A 21,980-nucleotide genomic window follows, 5' to 3' on the forward strand; every position below is an offset into this window, starting at 1 on the left:
TTCAGTATGTTCACAATCCAACAAAAATTAGAAATGTGGTTGCCTCAAAAACCATGTTTATAAAAACAAACTACCAATCAGCTGGCTTCATGATGTTCAACAGTCTTCAGTTTCCCTAAACTGTTGTAATAGTAGAGATGAGTGTGATAATAGAGGCGATGGCTTAATTTGCTCTTGTATCCAAGTTATCACTTACATGTGTCCATCACCAGTCTTTAGGAGACTTCAAAGCTTCTTATTTTGAGAGTTGGGTTCTCATGCCAATAAGGCCAAGGTTAAACAAGGTGAAAGTAGACTCCACACACACTCGACCTGGGTATAAACTTAGCTTTACAGCGCATCCTCTGGGTACGATTTTAATCTTTTTCAATGTTGGCATCGTATGAGAGAGAACATCTGTGTTATTTTGACGTACGTAATAAGCGCACTCACTGCCAACATTGAACTCTGGCGAAAATTTCGTTGAATCCATATGGTGATATAAGATTTGTTAAAAAATTATGTACTACTTTAAAAAGGTGAACAAATCATATAACTGGGTAATCGTATCCCGTGAGTGCACTGTACAGTAGACGCTCCTATAACATAAATTCCAGATAATTAAAAAAATTTATGTAAAGTTTTTACTTCCTACTACATAAAAACATCCATACAATGTAAAGTGCCAAGTCGGGCAAGTTCATTTTATTTTGCTGCACCTGCAAAAGAAAAACCGACATGCATATATTGTTCATAAATACAACAGCGACCGATTGGTGCAAGTATTACAGCGTTGATCCACCAATCCAAATTTCACAAGTCGGAATATCGTCGAAAGTTTTTTTTATCCCAACCTCGACCCCTGGATGCAGATAAACGGCGGACAGGTTGTAACACGTTTTTGTAAAACATTTTGTTGTTTTGGGCGTATAAAATATTTGTTATTAGTTTTACTTTGCAGAGTGCACTTTGCTGTTTAGAAAAAAATCTCCCCTTCAACCTATTGTAGAATTACCTCAATATTATCACAATCATGGTCTATAAAAAAGTGAAATCAATCATAAAAAGGAGAAATGTTGTCGATGCAAACTGATAATGCTGTAGTTACGGTACAGCATATAAATTAAAAGAGTTGGGTCAATTTCTTTTTTGCATGCCCATCGGAGAGAGTTTGGAGAGGTCTTAGAACAGATTAGGCAATTTACATGTATTTTCCTGTTTTTATAATGTAAAATCCCTATAACGTAAACGTTCCTGGAATGGATTATTTACGTTGTAGAAGCGTGTACTGTATTTGGAATGCTTCCCGAAGTCGATTATGCAACATTCCTTTTTCTAGCTGTATTTTCTCCATATTCATCTGTTTATTCTCTAGAAGTATGTTGACAAGATTTAAACATTTTAAATAAAAGAACTCACCCACCAAATTAGATTTTTGGGTACCCAAAAGTAAGCACTGATTTTCAAGTGTCAGCTAGCCTTGTTCCAATATTCGCTTTAGTTCTAATTTTGTCATTTTTTCTTCAGATGGTTCTAAGGCACAGGGTGTAGATAAGATATAGGGATGTTTGTCATCACATCAGAGTAGTGAGATAAACAAACATAAACATTTACATCATATCTTCTGTTACCAGGATTTTCCGGAAGCTGAAAAAAACTTTTTAGAAGCAATCAGGATATCTGAAAAGTTAGCGGCGAGCCATAACAGCCCTACACTACAAGTAGGTGGAGAAATTTATAAATTCTATATAAAATGCTTGTCTCTACATGCTTCAACCAATCACAATCTTTTCTGCAGAAATTCTCCTTTGTTAGAAGCATAAGCACAATATTTCAGTGATACATTCACGTAGGCACTGATAATGGTTAAGCAGAGCTAGCGCTAGATTTGACCTTGAATGACCAGTTCTGCTTATTATTTGACATTGAATGACCAGTTCGGCCCATTGTTTGACCATGAATGACCAGTTCTGCCCATTATTTGACCTTGAATGACCAGTTCTGCCTGAATCCACGACTCTTTTACATTTTTGCAAGGCTAAGAACTCCTTGAAAAGTTGATACTATTTTAAATGATCAAATGAGATGCAAGGGTAGGCAACCCTCTATCTACCTCGACAAACAATTTACCTTTATTTAATGGGATAACTGAGAAACTCGGTTATCAATTTTTCAGGATCTTACGGTTGGTAACTTTGTAAATCTTCTTTGGAGTTGCACAGGTTACAGAGAATACTTGCAATTCTAACTATTGATTAGCATACGCTGCGTAAACTCTTAAGCGTTGGCTTATTTATAGAGTTGAAGATTATGGTTATTCTGTACAGAGTCACTAAATACCCTACATGATGAAATTAATCGCGGAGTTAAATTCCGCGAGAATTGGCTTTTCATGCATATTCGCGGACTAAATTATTCGCGGATGAACACATTTGCAAATAAATTAATCCGTGAAAGCAGCTAGCAATAGAGTAAAACCTTCACGTGCGTATACCACGTGTTTATGTTTCTATTTAGCTAAGAAATTTATGTCGATCATGCTAAGCTATAAATCTTTGACTGAATCTAGAGGTTTTCTTGAATATTCATCGATTTGGAAGCCTTTGGTGAACCAACAACTCGTGGTAAGTTATGAGTTTTTTCAATGTAAAGAACTGCAGGATAGATTTTTGCGATGATGAAGCCGTGCCGAATTCCGAATAACAACCTTGAATAGTTTAGTAAATAAGTGATGCATTGGTAATGGGCTTAACTCAAAGCCCCGGCGATGATTTTAAGAGTTTGGAACTCAGCTATGTTTACTAAATCTGTCTAGCTACTAGTTTTTAATTTGAGGTAGTAGTTATTCTCCCTTGTGTTAAAGATTAAACCAATTATTCGCAGATTTCAATAATTCGCGGAATCGACAGTACCCGAATTCACGAATTATTAAATCCATCGAATAATTTCATCATGTACAGTAGAATAGCTGTTATGTCAGTAGTTTTAGTTTTCAATGAGCTAGACTATTAAAGTTATACTCTCTATCCTCTGCCTGTATATTTTAGAATCATCTAGCAGCGAGCCACAATAACCTTGGTGTCATGTATCAGACGTGGGAGAAGTATCCCAAGTCTGTTGAGCACTTGAAGGAGAGCATACGACTCCGCGGACTGGTAAGGATAAATATTTTTCAGTCAAGCGAGTAAGATTATCGCATAAGTTTTTCATTTCTTTTTTGAAAGGAAATGCTTGTGTTCTTGGGTAGTGAGTCTCTTAACATGAACGGAACATTTTGCGAGTTACTTTTTCGATGGTTAATAATTTTTTGTTATGAACGGCAGCGTATAACAAACAGCCAACTGTTAAATTTCGCATAAGAAGCAGTCTAGCACTTGATAGAAATGCGTCAGACTGTATCACAAATCTTCCGATCCAGCCAAGTTTTCTGCCATGCGTCACCATTCATCTTTAATGCTAGCCACATAAACTCTCCAAGGAACACATTTAACAGATCATTTGTTAATGTTATATTACTAATTATTTGTAGCTGAGGGATAGTGATAAGCAGGCCGCATTCGATCTTCCATCCGGTTATCACAACCTTGCAAATACATATATGTTAATGGATTACATTCTTGAAGCAAAAGGTAAGTTTATGACTGTACAACTGTAGAAGTTGGTAGGTGTTTGCGCAGCTAGTCTGCAATGATAACAACATCGTTATTAAAGTGAGACAAGATGTATTGAGTGTTACAAAGGAATTGAAGAAACTACTGGCTGCAATCTCATTTATAACTCGGCAAATGAAATAGAGTAAAACGAGTCAAAACGATGTGCCTAATTTAATTAGCCTTATTGATTATGTTACTTCCATTTAATTCATCCCAAAAATTAATAACAAATTGGAGTTTTGTTGTGTTAACAACATTTGCATTAAGAAATATTTTAGCATTTTAACCGATACAAAAATACTGATGCTTTTTAATAAAATCTACTAAAACTTTGTGTCAGTTCGTCTTTATTGAAGCATTTATGACAATGCATTGTTTGTGTAAACGTTTACAGGAAATAAAAGTGTTTATGCTCGTGTAACCCGCGGGTTAGTCACACCTTTGGGTACGCTGCCACCAAAACTGCGAGCTGCTCTATTTTTTATGAAGATTGTTTTTGTGTTGATGGATAGCGAATGAGTAAATAGTATTTCAAACTATTTAAGTGTTCAAGTTTTAAACATTTAATGAGAAATCAACCCCTTAAAGATGTGGTTGCGTCAAATTTAAGTTGATCTTAAAAGAAAGCATTTTTTTTCTCTATCAGTTGATATGTTGTTTGTTGTGTTACGCGATCGCATTGCCAAGATATTTGAAGATTAAAACCGAAAAAATCTGATCGCCGTAAAAACGCTCAGGCCACCAAAACGTGCCCAGACTTGCCCAAAATGATGTCACGCGTTAGGCAACCTGTCTCTATCTCTCGTATTCACATTTGCTATTTGCGATAAAAGTCTAGTCTTACGCGGCTCTATTGGCATATATCTTATTTTGTATTTGCTCATGTTGGCTAGAATAAAATTTTAAATCCTGCTGCAGATGCATTATTATGAATGTTTCAAAGGTCTCAAATAACGAAAATTGAAAATTTGTTCTACTCACTTTCTCCAAATGTTGTGTAAACATTTGGGTACCGACTACCAATTCTACCGGTCTACGGTTCTGTCAAGTCACTTATGTAGAACGCGGTCTTTGTATCAGCACAGTTCTGCAGCTACCCATACTAATGATATACAGCCTCCCATAAGCCCCGCCCACATTATGTCTGTCGCCTATCCTTGGAGCGGGGCTGTATATCATTGCCTACACCGTCTACATACTAGTTTCTTACTAGTAGTATTCTTACCGAATACTACCTAAGTGAAATAAGCAAGCCACGTCTTTGAAAAGAATATAGACAGGGATAGAGTTTTAAGGATGAGAAGTCTGCTGCAAACTGGATTTGAACTCACATTCTCCAGTTTTGCGGACATCCATATACCATATCCAATTCACTACAATATTCTGCAAATCATGTTTTGCATTATCTTCAACAATATTATTTTATTATATAATTTTTACAAGCAAAAGTATTTTCATCTCGGCATAAAGCTTTTATTAAGAATATTCATCAAGTCGTGGCCACTCACATAGTATTAGCTGATACAATAAGACAAATTCATCTACTGCAACAAACTCAAACAAAACATCATGGCTTATGCAGCACGCATTCAAGTCTCTCTTTCCCCTTTATGACAGTTTCCACACTGACAAAGCTTCTTCGGCTGGTGGGACGACATAAACATTCTGTAATCAGTAAAACAAATGCAATAAATATGTCATTCATAGATATGCCATTCTAAAGCGTATCTATTGACAGCTTCCAAATTGGGAGTTAAATAGATTGCGAGTGTAATTTTAAAAACGAATAAACATTTAATAAAGGCACAAGTACGCCAAGCCAAAGATTCGAAGCTTTGGTTCTGGAAATTAAAGATTTGCAATGATCAATCGATTTTACCCACTTCCTACGAGTGAAAATAATTTGTAATCATGACTCTAATTTACCAAAGAAAATTCGAAAAAAATATTATAGCTAGGTAAAACGGCAGATAAGCTATGAAACGATGATTGGAGATAGCAAAGAATTATCATTTTATTAATTAGTATATGTATTTATGACTATAAAAATATTACATTTACTTAAGTATAGAAGACTCTAAGTTAATTTACCTCCATTCTGTCTTCCTCTGCAGCAAAACGCTGCTTACGCCTGTCAGCTTTGACCATAGGCTGTCTACTCCAATCTTTTACTAAAAGGTTCTCAGATAACTCTGAGTAGCAGTCGCTCGAACTTGAAGCCATTTTAAAACTATGTATAACTTAGTAATTGTTGAAACGCGTTGAATCAGTAACAATGAGAATGAATTCTCTAATTATGAGAATCTTCAAGATCACAGACAACGCGTTTTACGAGTGATAACATTTATTACAGCCTATATAAAAATTTCGCGCGCATGATTGGCTAACGAAGCGACCTCATATTTATTGCTCGTGGTTTCGTTTCAGATACCTTGCTTGTGACGTCACGAAATAGGCACCCGCTGGAACGTGAGCTTTTTAAAAGAGGGCCTCATTCAAACGCATATATCTCAGGACAGGGTTGGTCTACAAAGACAAAAATGGCATCAAATTGTAGCTGATGTTTTAGCCTTTTATGGGTCTTAATTTCATTAAATTGAATTTTTTGACGCAACCACATCTTTAAAACGTTTATTTGTCCTCATAGAAATCGACAAGCAAACCATCAAACAAATTAAAAAACATATTTCACCTTGACAAGTAAAAACAGCTAGAGTACAAAAGTGCTTCTCATCTATTAGGTAGGTCTATATATGTACACTCTGTGATATGAACTAGGTAGGTCTATATATGTACACTCTGTGATATGAACTAGGTAGATCTATATATGTACACTCTGTGATATGAACTAGGTAGGTCTATATATGTACACTCTGTGATATGAACTAGGTAGGTCTATATATGTACACTCTGTGATATGAACTACGTAGATCTATATATCTACACTCTGTGATATGAACTAGGTAGGCCTATATATGTACACTCTGTGATATGAACTAGGTAGGTCTATATATGTACACTCTGTGATATGAACTAGGTAGGTCTATATATGTACACTGTGTGGTATGAACTAGGTAGGTCTATATATGTACACTCCGTGATATGAACTAGGTAGGTCTATATATGTACACTCTGTGATATGAACTAGGTAGGTCTATATATGTACACTCTGTGATATGAACTAGGTAGGTCTATACATGTACACTCTGTGATATGAACTAGGTAGGTCTATATATGTACACTCTGTGATATGAACTAGGTAGGTCTATATATGTACACTCTGTGATATGAACTAGGTAGGTCTATATATGTACACTCTGTGATATGAACTAGGTAGGTCTATATATGCACACTCTTTGATATGAACTAGGTAGGTCTCCACATGTACACTCTGTAATATGAACTATATCGGTCTTGCTAGCAGTAATAATCACTCAGCTGTTACTTCCACCCATTCTATGCAGATGTTAAATTGTTTTCTCCATGAAAACTAACATATCAATTGTGTTACAGGTAAACCTAAATGTCAATGAGCATCTTAGCCCATTTTTGCTCACACATTTTGGCCTCAAGTCAATTTAATCCTTAAACTTTAGAGAGCAATGCGGCATTCAAATAGATTTCGCGGTAATGTCCGTTACTGTAAAACCTCTTAGGTTTTACGGTGATTAGGGTACCTGTCTACCGTAAAACCTAAGAGGTCTTAGGCTAGGTTTTTTTGCTGACTTTCTACAAAAGGGTAGTTAAGTTTGGTAACTTTTGAGTACAGCCTTTGCTAGATAGCAGTGGAACATTCAATCTTAGATCAATCCTGTAATCGAGTATACTTTGAATGTTCCATGTTCTTCTATCTAAAAATGTCTTACTCTATGAAAAATGAAATAGTTGTGCAGCTGTTTTTAACTTGTTTATCTGAACATTTTACTCATTGTTGTGCTAACCCATCCTGTATACCTTGTGGGACCTAGTTCAAATTCTCAACAATCCTGACAGCGAACATTAAACAGCAGTCACTCCACATATTGGCTAAGAGAAGACGATTTCAACTACTGATGATTACATTTTTCATACAAATAGTCCAAGACACTGTGTGACTGAAGAGTTGTAACTTTTTAACCTTGACCATTTTTTTAGCTTTTTCTAATTGCAGAATTTTATGAAAAGGAGCTGGAGATCAGACGTAGTCAAGGTTCTGATACTACCGGTGTGCGGGTGTCTCTATCCCGCATTTATGACAAACTCGGAGATGTAGACAAAGCTGAGGCACTTTTAGACGATTTATGACCATCAGCGTACTTCAATATGTGTTTTTGGGAATTAGAATAGTTTTTGATTTTATGACAAATTGTTTACATAGGTAATTAACTCGGTGCGAACTTTAGCTAAAACTTCTAATACAGTTTCATGTCACTGTGAAAAATTCTTTCTAACAGCGCATTTTTGGGCATAGCTCTACTATGTATTAGAATTGCACGAATCACTGTTCTGCCCATAATCGTACAGTTTTTTCTATTATTTTTCTATTTTAATTAATATTTATGAGTCTACATTTGTTTGTTAAATTTTTTCAAATAAAATATTGACAGAATAGGGTGCAAAAAGATTTCAGAATGCTTATTTCTGCTGTTTTTTATGCTTTACTGACTACAAGAACGGACACCATTACTCAGCTTGCATTGTTTACTAGATACCAACTTCACAGCAAGATTTATGAAAGCCGTATTATTGTTGATAATCTTGTTTGCTTTGTCTGCCCAGATGCAGATTAAATGAGAAGGGGCATTTTTGTTTGTCTCCTTCAACTATTAGTGTATTAGCCTAGAAAAAATAGTTTGAACATCTGATAAGTGCGAGATTGTTATCTTGGATCCAACGCTTTGATTTGTTCTATATTCTGCAAATACCAAGTATTTTGATAGGTGATACTTATATCAAGTGGCCGGACTATGGTCAGGAGAAAGTGTGAAATAAAAATTAACCTACACAGAAGATGTGCAAACTGGTAGAAAGTGATCAATACTAAATGAATTGAACATTGAAATTATCACGAAAGTACTAAGCTTTCCTCTGCCATCCACTTAAAAACCTGTTTATGCACTCAAATAAAAATGTTTCTAGTGTAAAACACCAAACATTAAAACAACCCTTGACACTCTTTAGTCGTGAGATACAAACTAGTGGTGATGTTAATCTTTGCTCGCCATTGTGATAAACTGCCATTCATTAATGATATACAGCCTCCCTGGGGGCTGTATATCATTGCTTTCATATGCCTTTGGTAACGCTCACTATTTTTGGCGTCTTGCCAACAAATAGCTGAAACGCCTCTATATTGGTGGCCGTTACGCATAACGTTACTACGCTATTGCTAACGTCTGCTACAGGCGCCATTATCACAACCAGAAGTGGGTGTTTGAGCAGCTTATCTTTTAAGCTAATGGTTGAAATTTTAGGCTGTATGGTCATCAAAGGTTTGTTCCATTATATAATCTTTATTTAAATATCAGTATGGGGCTGATGAGAAGGTTGATAATATCCAGCTGATCTGCTGATCTATCTATCAAAGGATCAACTGTTCCATCGAGCAGAGCAGCGTTTAGAACTACCTAAACAAATGCGGTTCTTGGAAAAGCTAAGTAAAACAAGCATGGTTTAATTATGTATTTGTAGTTTATTTTCTGGGGTAACATAAATCTTGTGGTACTTGATTAGGGTTATATGGAACTTTTATAAACCAATCCATGCTTTACCGTTGTTTGCCTGCTTTTGCCGTTATGAGTGGTTTGGGAGAAATTATGTCATGCATAACTAATCCGAATCCGTACACAATATCAGTGTTGATTTTGCTTTGTTATCTTATTTTATTATGAGTTTGTGCACTTTAGCATAGCTTGTAGAAACTAATTTGATTATTACTGGTTCAGGTACAAATGAAGGTGTTATGCTATTGTAAGCAGTGCTGATATTTGCCATTAAAAGTTAGTCATTTTTCTAAAATTCAAATGATTAAAATACATAACTAACAGAATTTAAAATAATAATAATGAAAAAAGGTCAAAATAGCTCATGCATACACCCTTACTCTAATGGTCGTCCTTGTTCATTCACTCAGTCCCATACAGCTTGAGTCTTAACACTTAAAAGTGATTGAAGGCAGTTCATAGGCAGAAAGTGGCCAGGAAAGAGATTGCATAGGCATGAGAGATAGAAGATCCTTAGCAGGCAAAGGGAACAGCACCTACGCCGGCCCTCAGGAAAGACGCCGAATCATTGGAACTACATGCATTCTCTTTTATAGATGTCTAGCATGTTTGGAAGGCTAGCCTTTGGGAGTAGGTTGAGTGTTGAGTGAGGTTCATTGCTTTATGTCATGTGTGCAAAGATGTTTTATTTGCATAAGTCTTCACAGCTGGTGTATTTGATGAAGACATGTAGGGTGGAGCTCGTGACTTACTCCTGGCATCTAAGTTGTGACTGACGGAGAATGGCAGATCAGTCTACATATATGGCGCCTTACAGTGCCTCGCGTTGCGTGTTCACAACTCGAGTTGCACAACTCGAGTTGTGAACACGCAACGCGATTTTGTAATAGTGAGGTGCAATATATATATTGGTATTACGGTAGAATAACCGTAGATCCTGTTATATTAACAATGGTACATCAATAGGCACCCGTTAGCTAATAGAAATTAAACTATGTATGTATTTACTGTAAAACTAGAGCTAGTGGCAAATTATAGTGTGCTAAGTTCGGAACTCAAGTTGTATAACTCGAGTTATATTTACAAACTCGAGTTTGTAAATATAACTCGAGTTCATCAAAAACCCAAGCCGAGTTCTTTCAACAACAACTCGAGTTCAACAACTCGGCTTGAGAACATCTCATCATTTCATTTTCTCTAGTTATATTTGTATATGGAATTTTTTTGGTGCATCATTAAACGTCGTTGACATAATTTCTGTTTGTTTATTTTCGGTGTTCATTCAGTTTCTTGTCAGGTTCTAGAGAGAACTTTTTTAATTTGAAAAAGAAGTGGCCCGGCTTCCACATAGATTGTTTTTTAATTTGCTTTTTATATTCTACAATTGTTTTTGTCTCGTTATATTTATAGAATTAAATATGCGCAAATATCGCCAATATATATAATTTAAATGTGTATATATATATTTAAATAATTATTAAATTTCTGTAAATGAGACACCCAAATTACTCACTTTGCTTTTTTACAAATCCGTGTTAGTTTTGCGTAACACAACTCGAGTTCATCAAAAACCCAGGTCGAGTTGTACAACTCGGCAACTCGAGTTGTACAAGTCGAGTTGCGAACACGCAACGCAAGGCATTGTAAGGCGCCATACTACGTATCATCATTTGATTCGTCTTGATGTTTCTTTGGCTGTTTTCTGGTGATGATTAATAGATTTAATTGCTTATGCATCCCTTTGACGGTTTTTCCAGCTGATCTTGACTCGATTTCTATGATTGATTCCATCAATTTTGAAGTTTCTAATTTGCTTTTGACGTTTTTTATTTATTGGATTTTTTATTTCTTTGGGTGTCTTGCTGCTCGTATGTATTGTATATTTATCTTGTGGTCTGATTGCATTCCATGTTGGTATGTTGTTTTTGTGACATTTCCATGCAACAATGCATTAGCCTTTCTTATACACATAGTATAATGCTACTAATATCCTCTGTGCTAGCCATGCAACAGATAATGCGATATGTGCTATGGTCAACTTGGCGAAGCGCCCACACTCTGCATGCACTACTTGTCTACTTTTGATATAAAGTCTACTACAACGCAGCTGTAATATTATGAAATAGACAATTTTGGCAATATCCAGTCATTTGCCCCTGCCAAAAACATGCTCCGCTTATGGTTATGGATAAGCATAGTGTTTTATTTATTGTTTAGACAAGTTTCCAATGTCACAAAATATTCAAGAAAAATAATGATTAATTTGTTTTTGGGACTTTACCAATTTCTTCATTTTTATTAATTTGTAATGCTATTGTGTATTCTGTACTCAGTAAGTTTGCAAGTAGGTTGTTTAGGTGCTAAAACTTCCAGCTTTTTCTATCCTGTACATATTCCTAAATTGTAGTTGTTTATTTATAACCAAAAGGAATATTTTATCTTTCTTATGTTGTCACTCATTTGGGAACCTGTTTACTAACACTTTTAATAAGCAGTATGTTTTAGTGAGATATGCCTGAATACATATGTAACAGCTTTGCTGAGTACAAGTCTTTTTCGGTTTGCTGAGAATTTTGTTCAAACCCTTTACAATAACTAACCTGTCATTTTATTGGTTTTACACATTATTAAATTTGTCCCTATATCACATCAAAAGGCCCTAACCAATTATTTAATAAATTTTGAAGCTCTGCTGCAATGATTTTACCACGTTCTGCTGCTGCTCACTACTGTTTTTGCTTGACGTTTTTGCTTTTACATGAACATTTACATGCCAAGCATGGGTTTTTCATACAAGGATGATAAGATAATTGCTTTTTAGTGCAACTAGTTGACTACGCATTAATTGAATAGTGACCTTGATATGAAACAAATCTACTTTAACAAGTTTTGTTTTAAATGATACATCAGGAATCTTGCAAAGATCTATTATTGGTGTAGCTACATTTCATGACATGAACTCATGACATTCATTGACAGCTAAAAGTGGTGAGCCCATTCGAAGCATGGAAACACAACAGGTGAAGAGTTGTAGTAATGATAGTATTATCTCCTGATGATTCGGAAGCTTAGCACACAAATAGCAAAACTTGAGGTAAGTAAATCTAAATCGAAAAATACAACAGCAATAACATCTCATCAAAAAGTTGTGTTTTTTTCATGTAGAATTTGTGGTCAAACGCTATATTACAACTCTGCCATGTTGTTATATAGTCATATTATCTTTCTAATGGGTGAATTTTGACTTTTATTAGTTTACTTAATGTTTGCTTAGCAGTGATTGACTATGTTATAAATTAATTCATAGTTCTAAAGCTAGTGAGAAAAATAGCACAAAAAGCAATGTAAGTTCAATCAATACATCAAAACTACAAGCTATGTAAACCACTGATGGATATAAAAGTATGACCGTATTAGTTCTCAGGCTTAGTGTGGTCAAGTTTTCAAAATTTAGTACAAGGGATTGGCATGATTTCATGTAGTGCTGTATAATACCAATGACCACTAAATTTCACAAGTGTCGGACAAAATCTACTATCAGGTCTATGTAAGTGAGCATAGACACGCTGGGTTATACACCCTTTCGTGACATATTGCCTATGTCCATGACGCTCTTGCCAGTCTGTGTAGCAATTAACTGGAAAAGGAGACTTGATATAGCATAAGATATTAATTGGTCAGTTAAGTATTTTGCTACCTTTTCGAGCACTCGTGTTGCCAAAATACCTGAGTACTAGTGACTTACACTATAGTCAGTCATTTAGCAGGTTGTGGTGACTTGAAAACATCATGAACTTCGGCGAGCCTTGTTAATGCAATTCAATAATTGCATTAACAAGGCTCGCCGAAATTCATGAAAAATCTGAAATGGCAAAAAACTTAGGTTGCACATATTAGTCTCTAAATAATGAATAAGGAATATATTTACAAATAAAAGTTTAAAAAATGTGCTGTCTAAAAAAACTATGCCAACTTTTTGATCGCGCAACCCTTTTTTCTACACCAACCTCCACACTTGTATTACCTAGGCAACTACGTCATCCACATTACTATGTCAGCCATACCACTTCACCACCTCACAACTGTCTCACCCTCATGACATCTTCGCCATTGCAACTATATCCCTCCACAACTACGCCCCCACCTCACTATACCACCATCACAACAATGGTAACTCAGTCTAATGACAATAACTTTGTCACTCAACACTTTGTAGCTTGGTCGCGATATTCAAGCTTAAGCTTTAATCGTATAACTAAAGTTGCGGGCTCAGTGTCAGAAACCATGGAAAATGAGATATATAACATGACTTCAAATGAGTAGTCCTAAGCACGCGAATTTTCAGAGCTTTTTATTGTTTGTTGTATGCTAGTGTTATAATAGAACTATATGAAACATACTTTTTGTAAAGTTAACCGCTTTGGGTTAACTTAGCTGCATTAAAATTGATGTATTGCCATAAAATCTAGCTGATATTATGGCTATCTTTAAATTAATGTAGTTTGAGCGTATTTTGAACTGCTTGCGCAGGTAAACTGGCTACAAATTGCACAGCTCTGTTTGAAGGTACCTCTGTCATCTTCCTTATGGAATATGCCCAAATTTTACCATTCGTATTCAGCATACTTTTGCAAGATGTCTGCATCTCTCGGACTGCTGTAATTATGTATGTCAACACATAGCAGTTGGGCTATCTACATTAAACTTGTGAAAGTAGGTGCTGCAAACACGAAGAGAACTATATTAGCTAATTTAGTTAATAAAATGTAATACATAAATTTAGTAAAATATAGAATATTACTGCTGGAACATCTGTGAGTGAAAAAATAAAGACGGATCTAGTGACACAAAGGATATAAGACAAGTGATAACAAAGAAAGCTAAAACAGTTGCATTAAATAATCTGTGGAAACAATAGTTTTATGCTTATAGAACAGATTGTCTTATATATTAATCGAGAATATTGTAAGATAGGAAAAACCACAACACATAAAATGGACAGCTTTTTTTCCAAATTATAAAAGTACGACATGTCATACTTCGACATATAGGTGCCCCAACATTTATTATAGAATTTAACAACTAGATAGGTATTTGTTGCGTTGTTAGCGTAGGTGCTAAATTACAGCAAATAAATACACGTTTTTTCCTGTAATATCTTGTTTCATGTGGTTTTGTCATTGTATGCTAACGGATAAATTTGTATTTAGTTATTTCATATAGAAAAGAATGCCTTGAGATTTGAATACGAGGGACATGCGCGCTCTGTCCCGGAATGCATTAAGCTCGTATGTCGAGATCTGACTGTATAAAAGTAGTGTTTGGCTTGCATAAGAATTTTTGTGCAGCACCAGTGGACACAAGTTTAAAAAGTTTATCAAAGTAGTAGTCAAAAGAAAACCATTGCTTAGCTACTGAATTGACGAACATTTATCATTGAACACCTTATCTCTAAAAGCTCTTAGTAGCGAATAACGAAAGAAAAACTATGCTTGACATCAAACTTACTTATCCTTGCCGTAAGTTTTATGGCAGCAATGAAGCTAAAAAGTTGCACAGATCTACTTGTAAGTTGATAAAGTTTTCCTAAAACTCAATCGCTTAACAAATTATGCAACATGTTTAGAAAGGTGCAACATTTTGAAATTTCAATTGATAAAAGAACACGTGAGTTAGAATTCGAGAAAGCAAAAAAAAAAGCTTTAGTCATTACTGATAGACAAAAACATTTTTTCCTAGTTACTGTTTAAATGTGAACAAGTACAACTAAAAAGAATGAAAGAAACAAATGAAAGTTTGTTGTTTTCATTAAGGTAGTCAAATTGGCTTGTACAGCCATCAGGCCCAATGTCATCTCCTATTTACATGTATCTATTATGCATCTATTATGCATATATTATGAAGCTTTGGCACAGTTTGTAATGACAATTATGGCAATATGATTTGTATCAAATCGTGCTAAGATATAAGCGCAAAATTCATTTTACTTGGCAAAATTACTGAAACGAGGTCCATCCTTCTGTACACAGTCGCAAAGTCTTTCCATACATCTTCATGAGTGCCAATTGAGCTCACTGCAAAACCAATATATGTCTTCTTCATATATAATTATATTTTCTACAAAAGTCATTGTCTTTAATAGCTGAAATGCCACTTCAGAGCATGACTACCCATCTAATATATTTGATCGCATCTAAGAACTTCCAAAGAGTAAGGTAGGGTAAAATCAAATATTTGCTTGAGCATTATGTTGTAATGTTAAAAAATGCCTGTCATGCCAACCATGAATAAGGTTCCAAGGTTAACTGGCAGTATTTATGCATACTATTATGATCATGGTATTTCACTTAACAGCAAGGATTTTGAAATTAGCATAAAAACTAGCTTTGGAGTCAAAAACAATAGCGATGCGAGCTCCAAGCTATAACATAAAATAGTCATTTTTTCAGCAAAGCACATACATACTTATAAATTATGGTGTCAGAGCCTTTGATTAGCAGATGAGAACATAGGACCAAAGCCAAAGTGTTTGCCATAATTCTCAAGTATTTTTCCAGATCTAATCGTCATGCTATGCTTTTAGGTTACCCAACTTGGCATATAATTATTATGCAAAGTCAAAGCAGATTTAACATATAATGTACTGAAATGGTTTTCCTTGCATTTATACATCCCACATTGTAGAATTATTACATAGAATTATAGTAGAATTATTAGGCTTGCGCCCTTTTGGGGGGCACTAGCAAGAATTTTCTTCTTCACACAGGAAATTTAAAAATTTGTCTGTAAAAATTCATTATTATCTGAAGACATTTGTTAAAAACCTATCAATACATTCTCTGCTTTCATAAATGAAGATTTTGAATAGTCGAATTTTAGATAACCTAGGTAAATAGATGAGTGTTTTAGTATAGTTATACAGTGCCGCAGTTTTATACAGTTTTCAGTAGACATTTCGCAAAAAATTGACTTGAAAATGTTGATATATTCCGGGATTCAGTCAAAATTACACAAAACTATTATTGAAACCTTAATTTGTAATGGTATTTGCTACGGCTGGATTAGTAAAATTTTGTACTGTCAGTTAACCTTCAACAGCAGTTTCCTAGCAATGAACAATGTAATGCTAATGACAAGGGTCATACTGGTGTTTCAGCTCACTGCAGCTGTTTCATCGTGGGTTGTGAGCTAACAGCCAATTTTCATATATTCACTGATAATTGGTTTGCAGCTATTTTTTTGCTGAATTCATTATTACAAGTTATTTTTTTAGGAAACTTATGTCTTGAGAACTACAGGTTTGTGACCAGAGTTCAATATGGCAGTGAAATGATAAAATTGACTTTTAGCTACACACTTATTAAGCAAAACAAACAAGCAATACTACGGATTTATATAACACACTGATGTTTAATTCATCGGTAGGAAATCAAGCATTTCTGTATTTGTTTTATAAAAAATATAGTGATGAAACACATACACACTAGGATCTGATACTTTTTCCAATCATGACATCTCATGCCTCTTGATGGCGGTCCATAGTACAAAGAATTTGATCTTTGCAAACCCTGATTGAATATCTTTCATGCGGTGTCAGATGAGGAAAGCTTTCAGCTGCCGTAAGAATTGCTGAAAGTGTTGTACGATGCAGCTTATCATTCATATACAGGAATTATAGGAACTGCATGAATTTGTGTTTCTAATTTCACCAGAGCTTGTTCAACAATATGTCTAACTTATTCTGAAAGCTAAAGGAAGTAACAGAGAAGCAAATCTGTTGATTACAAATCTACAAATCTGGAAATCTGTCATACAAATTTGTGTAAATAAGTTGTGACATTATTTGAACTGTGCAGGTTGTTTGAATGATAAAAAACTAGGCTGAGTTTAGAAGTTATACATGAAGCAGCAACATGACTTAATAGTATAGAGTTATTGAGATACAACTTATGTATACACACACACACACACACAGATGAATGTATATATACATATGTGTATATATACATACATATTTGTATATATACACACATGTGTATATATACACATACACACGTGTATATATATACATACATTTGTGTATATATACATACATATGTTTATATATACATACACAGTGTATATATACATACATATGTCTGTATATATACATACAAGTGTGTATATACCCAACTAACAACGACATTCCTGGGATGTTCGGTAACGTTACGCTGAAATAACGTTCCAAAAAAAACATTGTCATAACGTTCTACAAACGTTATTTGATGATCATTGTAGAATTATGTTCCAACAATGTCGCAGGAACGTTGCATAGAATGTTGTGCAATAATATTATCATAACGTTCAGCAGAATGTTACAGGAATATACTTTGGAAACGTTATCATAACGTCGTTAGCGAACATTATTAATGAATGTCCCAGGAATGTCCCAGCAACGTTACTCTGGAATGTTCGAGTGAAAACATTCATATAACATTGGCTTGAAATGTAACTGGAATATTATGGGGTGACATCATATTTACATTCAAATAATTGTCCCAACAATGTTTCAGGAATGTTACTTTTGAATGTTCGAGAGTTGATGTTCATATAACATTGGCTTGTAATGTAGTTAGAACATTATGGTGTTACATCAATTTTACTTTCAAATGAATGTCCTAGCAATGTTACAGAAATGTTACTTTTGAATGTTCGAGGGTTAACATTCATATAACATTGGCTTGCAATGTAACTAGAATATTATGGTGTGACATCATAATTAACTTCAAACGAATGTCTTAGAAATGTCCCAGGAACGTTACTCTGGAATGTTCAAGTGAAAACATTCACATGACGTTGGCTGGCAATGTAGCTAGAATATTATGGTGTGACATCATAATTAACTTCAAACGAATGTCTTAGAAACGTCCCAGGAACGTTACTCTGGAATGTTCAAGTGAAAACATTCACATGACGTTGGCTGGCAATGTAGCTAGAATATTATGGTGTGACGTCATATTTACCTTCAAATGAATGTCTTAGGAACGTCCCAGGAACGTTACTCTGGAATGTTCAAGTGAAAACATTCATATAACATTGGCTTGAAATGTAGCTGGAATATTATGGGGTGACATCATATTTACATTCAAATAATTGTCCCAACAATGTTTCAGGAATGTTACTTTTGAATGTTCGAGAGTTAATGTTTATATAACATTGGCTTGTAATGTAGTTAGAACATTATGGTGTTACATCAATTTTACTTTCAAATGAATGTCCTAGCAATGTTACAAAAATGTTACTTTTGAATGTTCAAGTGAAAACATTCATATAACATTGGCTAGCAATGTAGCTAGAATATTATGGTGTGACATCATATTTAACTTTAAATGATTTTCATAGGAATGTCCCAGGATATATTTGATATTTTATTCATGAATAGAAGTTAGTTTATTCATGAATATAATATAATTGTAAAAGCAGCATATCTACTCTATACTGCATTTGCAATTGCTAATACAATGGGCAACTCCTGTCATTCACCAGGATATCCAACTAACAACGACATTCCTGGGATGTGCCGTAACGTTACGCTGGAATAACGTTCCAAAAAATATTGTCATAACGTTCTACAAACGTTATTTGATGATCATTGTGGAATTATGTTCCAACAATGTCGCAGGAACGTTGCATAGAATGTTGTGCAATAATATTATCATAACGTTCAGCAGAATGTTACAGGAATATACTTTGGAAACGTTATCATAACGTCGTTAGTGAACATTATTAATGAATGTCCCAGGAATGTCCCAGCAACGTTACTCTGGAATGTTCGAGTGAAAACATTCATATGACATTGGCTTGAAATGTAACTGGAATATTATGGGGTGACATCATATTTACATTCAAATAATTGTCCCAACAATGTTTCAAGAATGTTACTTTTGAATGTTCGAGAGTTAATGTTCATATAACATTGGCTTGTAATTTAGTTAGAATATTATGGTGTTACATCATATTTAACTTCAAATGAATGTCTTAGGAATGTCCCAGGAACGTTACTTTGGAATTTTCAATTGAAAACATTCACATAACGTTGGCTGGCATTGTAACTAGAATATTATGGTGTGACGGCATATTTAACTTCAAATGAATGTCTTAGGAACGTCCCAGGAACGTTACTCTGGAATGTTCGAGTGAAAACATTCATATAACATTGGCTAGCAATGTAGCTAGAATATTATGATGTGACATCATCATTAACTTCAAATGAATGTCCCAGAAATGTCACAGGAACGTTACTCTGGAATGTTCGAGTGTTAACATTCATATAACATTGGCTTGCTATGTAGTTGGAATATTATGGTGTGACATATTTACATTCAAATGAATGTCCCAGGAATATTCCCAAAATATTACCTTTGAATGTTCCAGCGTAAACATTTATATAACATTGCCTTGCAATGTAGTTAGAACATTATGGTGTTATATTGTTTTTACTTTCAAATAAATGTCCCAGCAATGTTACAAAAACATTACTTTGGGATGTTGGAGTGTAAACATGCGTATAACATTGGCTTGATATGTTGCTATAACATTATGGTGTAACATATGTACATAGTTGTATAACTGGTTCTATTAGAGCTTTTGTTGGTAGTTTAATAAATAGGCAAACAACAAACCATTAAAAAAAAGATTAATTTTAGTTTTACCCATTTTGCCATCCTCCTATGCAAATATTGTTTTGACTAAAACCAATTGATAGCAATCATTTGTCTTTTTCATCATAACAGATGTCTGCAATCATTTTACTTTTCTCATTTTTGTATGGGAATTATTAATAGCTCTATCGATATTCATTATTTTGAGAAATCGAGCACAATGGTACAGAGAGTTTTAGACATTAGCCAAATGTGATTAATTATGAGTTGCAATCAGGAACATTATGGTCAGGCAAGTGTATCCTGACCATGACGGTTTCCACCGCTAGTGGTCGCTTCTAGATCCCAAATTTTCAACTGGGAGATATGCATTAATATTTAAAAAGAAACATATTTAAACAAATTATGAGCTTGCATCTAAAAGCAACAATGCTGTTGACATATTTGCTCGGAGCACGCCACACAATATTTATATTTTGCATACAAAATTACATAGAAGTTACCTTCTCATTTTGCAGCAAGATACAGTAACTTCAAGTGATGTTTTAATAATTTGGGAGTTGTACCACTACGCTTTAACAGAAGGACAACTTTTAGTTTCACATTAACTCGTTTTTATTAAATTGCTATAATAGTTAATGCTTGCAGTTTTTTGAAACTAACATAGTTAAACTGCAGTAGTCAATAAAATGGAAAGTAAGATTATTGACTTGCTAAAATTCACGAAAAGAAAGACACTGTATTCACTTTGCATACAGTTTGTAGATGCTATTAACTGAAGATCCTAAATACTAGGTATGTAAAATAATACTACAAAGTTTATAGCAAGAATGACAGACTATCGCTGTATGCGTTTTGACCATAAACTCATTAGTAATGTAGTTAAAACCTCATTAGTAACCTGTTAAAAATTTGAGATAAATGCAAATATAGTTGAAAAGAGCAAATTTCAAAAATAATACCAACTGGTACTGGTACTAACTTCAGAGAGCGCTGAAAAAGTAAAACATTAGCTAATTTGATAACAGACCAACGCAAAGAAGTTTGAATGCAAACAAAGAGTTTCTAAAGAGGAAAGTGTAGCAGTAATATAAATGTAACGAGGTTATAAAGCTGCAGCACTTACTAGTTCACAGTAGTTGCATCTGTTTAGACTGTTCTACATTTACATTTGGTAAATAGGCTTAAAGCATTCAGCTACAATTGTAGTTCTTAGAAGTAATGATGATGCAAAAAACAGTCTTTATATAAATAAAATATAAATATATTATTGACAAACGACATTTTATTAACAAGTACTTTGATTCTATGTGTGTAACATCAACTGATATGTTTTAGGGGAAGTAATAATACTACGGCAAGGTTTTAAAAATTGTAGCATTAAGTACTGAAATTCCAAAAACGATAATTCAATTGGCTTGCCAGATATTTGTTTTTTTATCATTAAAAGCTTTTACAAATTATATAGACGAAATACAAGTAAGTTTAATATGTGTATTAGTACATTTTAAACAAATTTTTCATGTTTACATTTTGTTTTGTAAGTTAAATGTTTTCAACCAATTAATTAAAAATGTATTTTGTTGAAATTATTTCAAAAGACTTGAGTCTGCTGTTGTGAGCCTGTGCAATATTTTTAAACATTTTTGGTTTGAGTTTTGATTTATTATACCAAAACAACATTGTTTGAATACTTTCAAATTACTATTCAATACTCGATTTATTCATACATTTTATTTGCATAACATAGTACCGAAAGTATATACCTTTCATTCCGCTAAATAATTTAGTTCTGTCATAATGTTAGAATAATAATAAATGATGATTTTACCAAATATGGCAGTTTTCATCAATTTAGAAGTTATACTAAAGACCTGGTAAGGAGTTGTTATACTGTGGTGTATTTTATCAGGATGTTTCATAGCTTCTGTTGTTGTCAGGTTTCAACTCTTTTGCAGAATCACATGGTACTAAGCATAAGTTTTAGGGTGCAGTAAGAGAAGTTA

The 21,980-nt window shown here is 34.2% G+C and overlaps 1 protein-coding gene across 2 annotated transcripts in view; it reads left to right on the top strand.

Moving 5' to 3' along the window:
- LOC137401674 (tetratricopeptide repeat protein 28-like) overlaps positions 1-8,220 on the top strand; it is a 56,019-nt gene extending 47,799 nt beyond the window's left edge. For both annotated transcript variants that reach the window (XM_068088135.1, XM_068088134.1), the window contains 4 exons: positions 1,614-1,700; positions 3,027-3,134; positions 3,509-3,608; positions 7,783-8,220. In XM_068088135.1, coding sequence (XP_067944236.1) covers positions 1,614-1,700; positions 3,027-3,134; positions 3,509-3,608; positions 7,783-7,916 — 429 coding nt within the window. In that variant the 3' untranslated portion in view covers positions 7,917-8,220. The remainder of the gene's footprint in view (positions 1-1,613; positions 1,701-3,026; positions 3,135-3,508; positions 3,609-7,782) is intronic.
- Positions 8,221-21,980: the final 13,760 nt, after the last annotated feature.

This window comes from Watersipora subatra, chromosome 8 (genome assembly GCF_963576615.1).
Source record: "Watersipora subatra chromosome 8, tzWatSuba1.1, whole genome shotgun sequence".
Lineage (NCBI taxonomy): Eukaryota > Metazoa > Bryozoa > Gymnolaemata > Cheilostomatida > Watersiporidae > Watersipora > Watersipora subatra.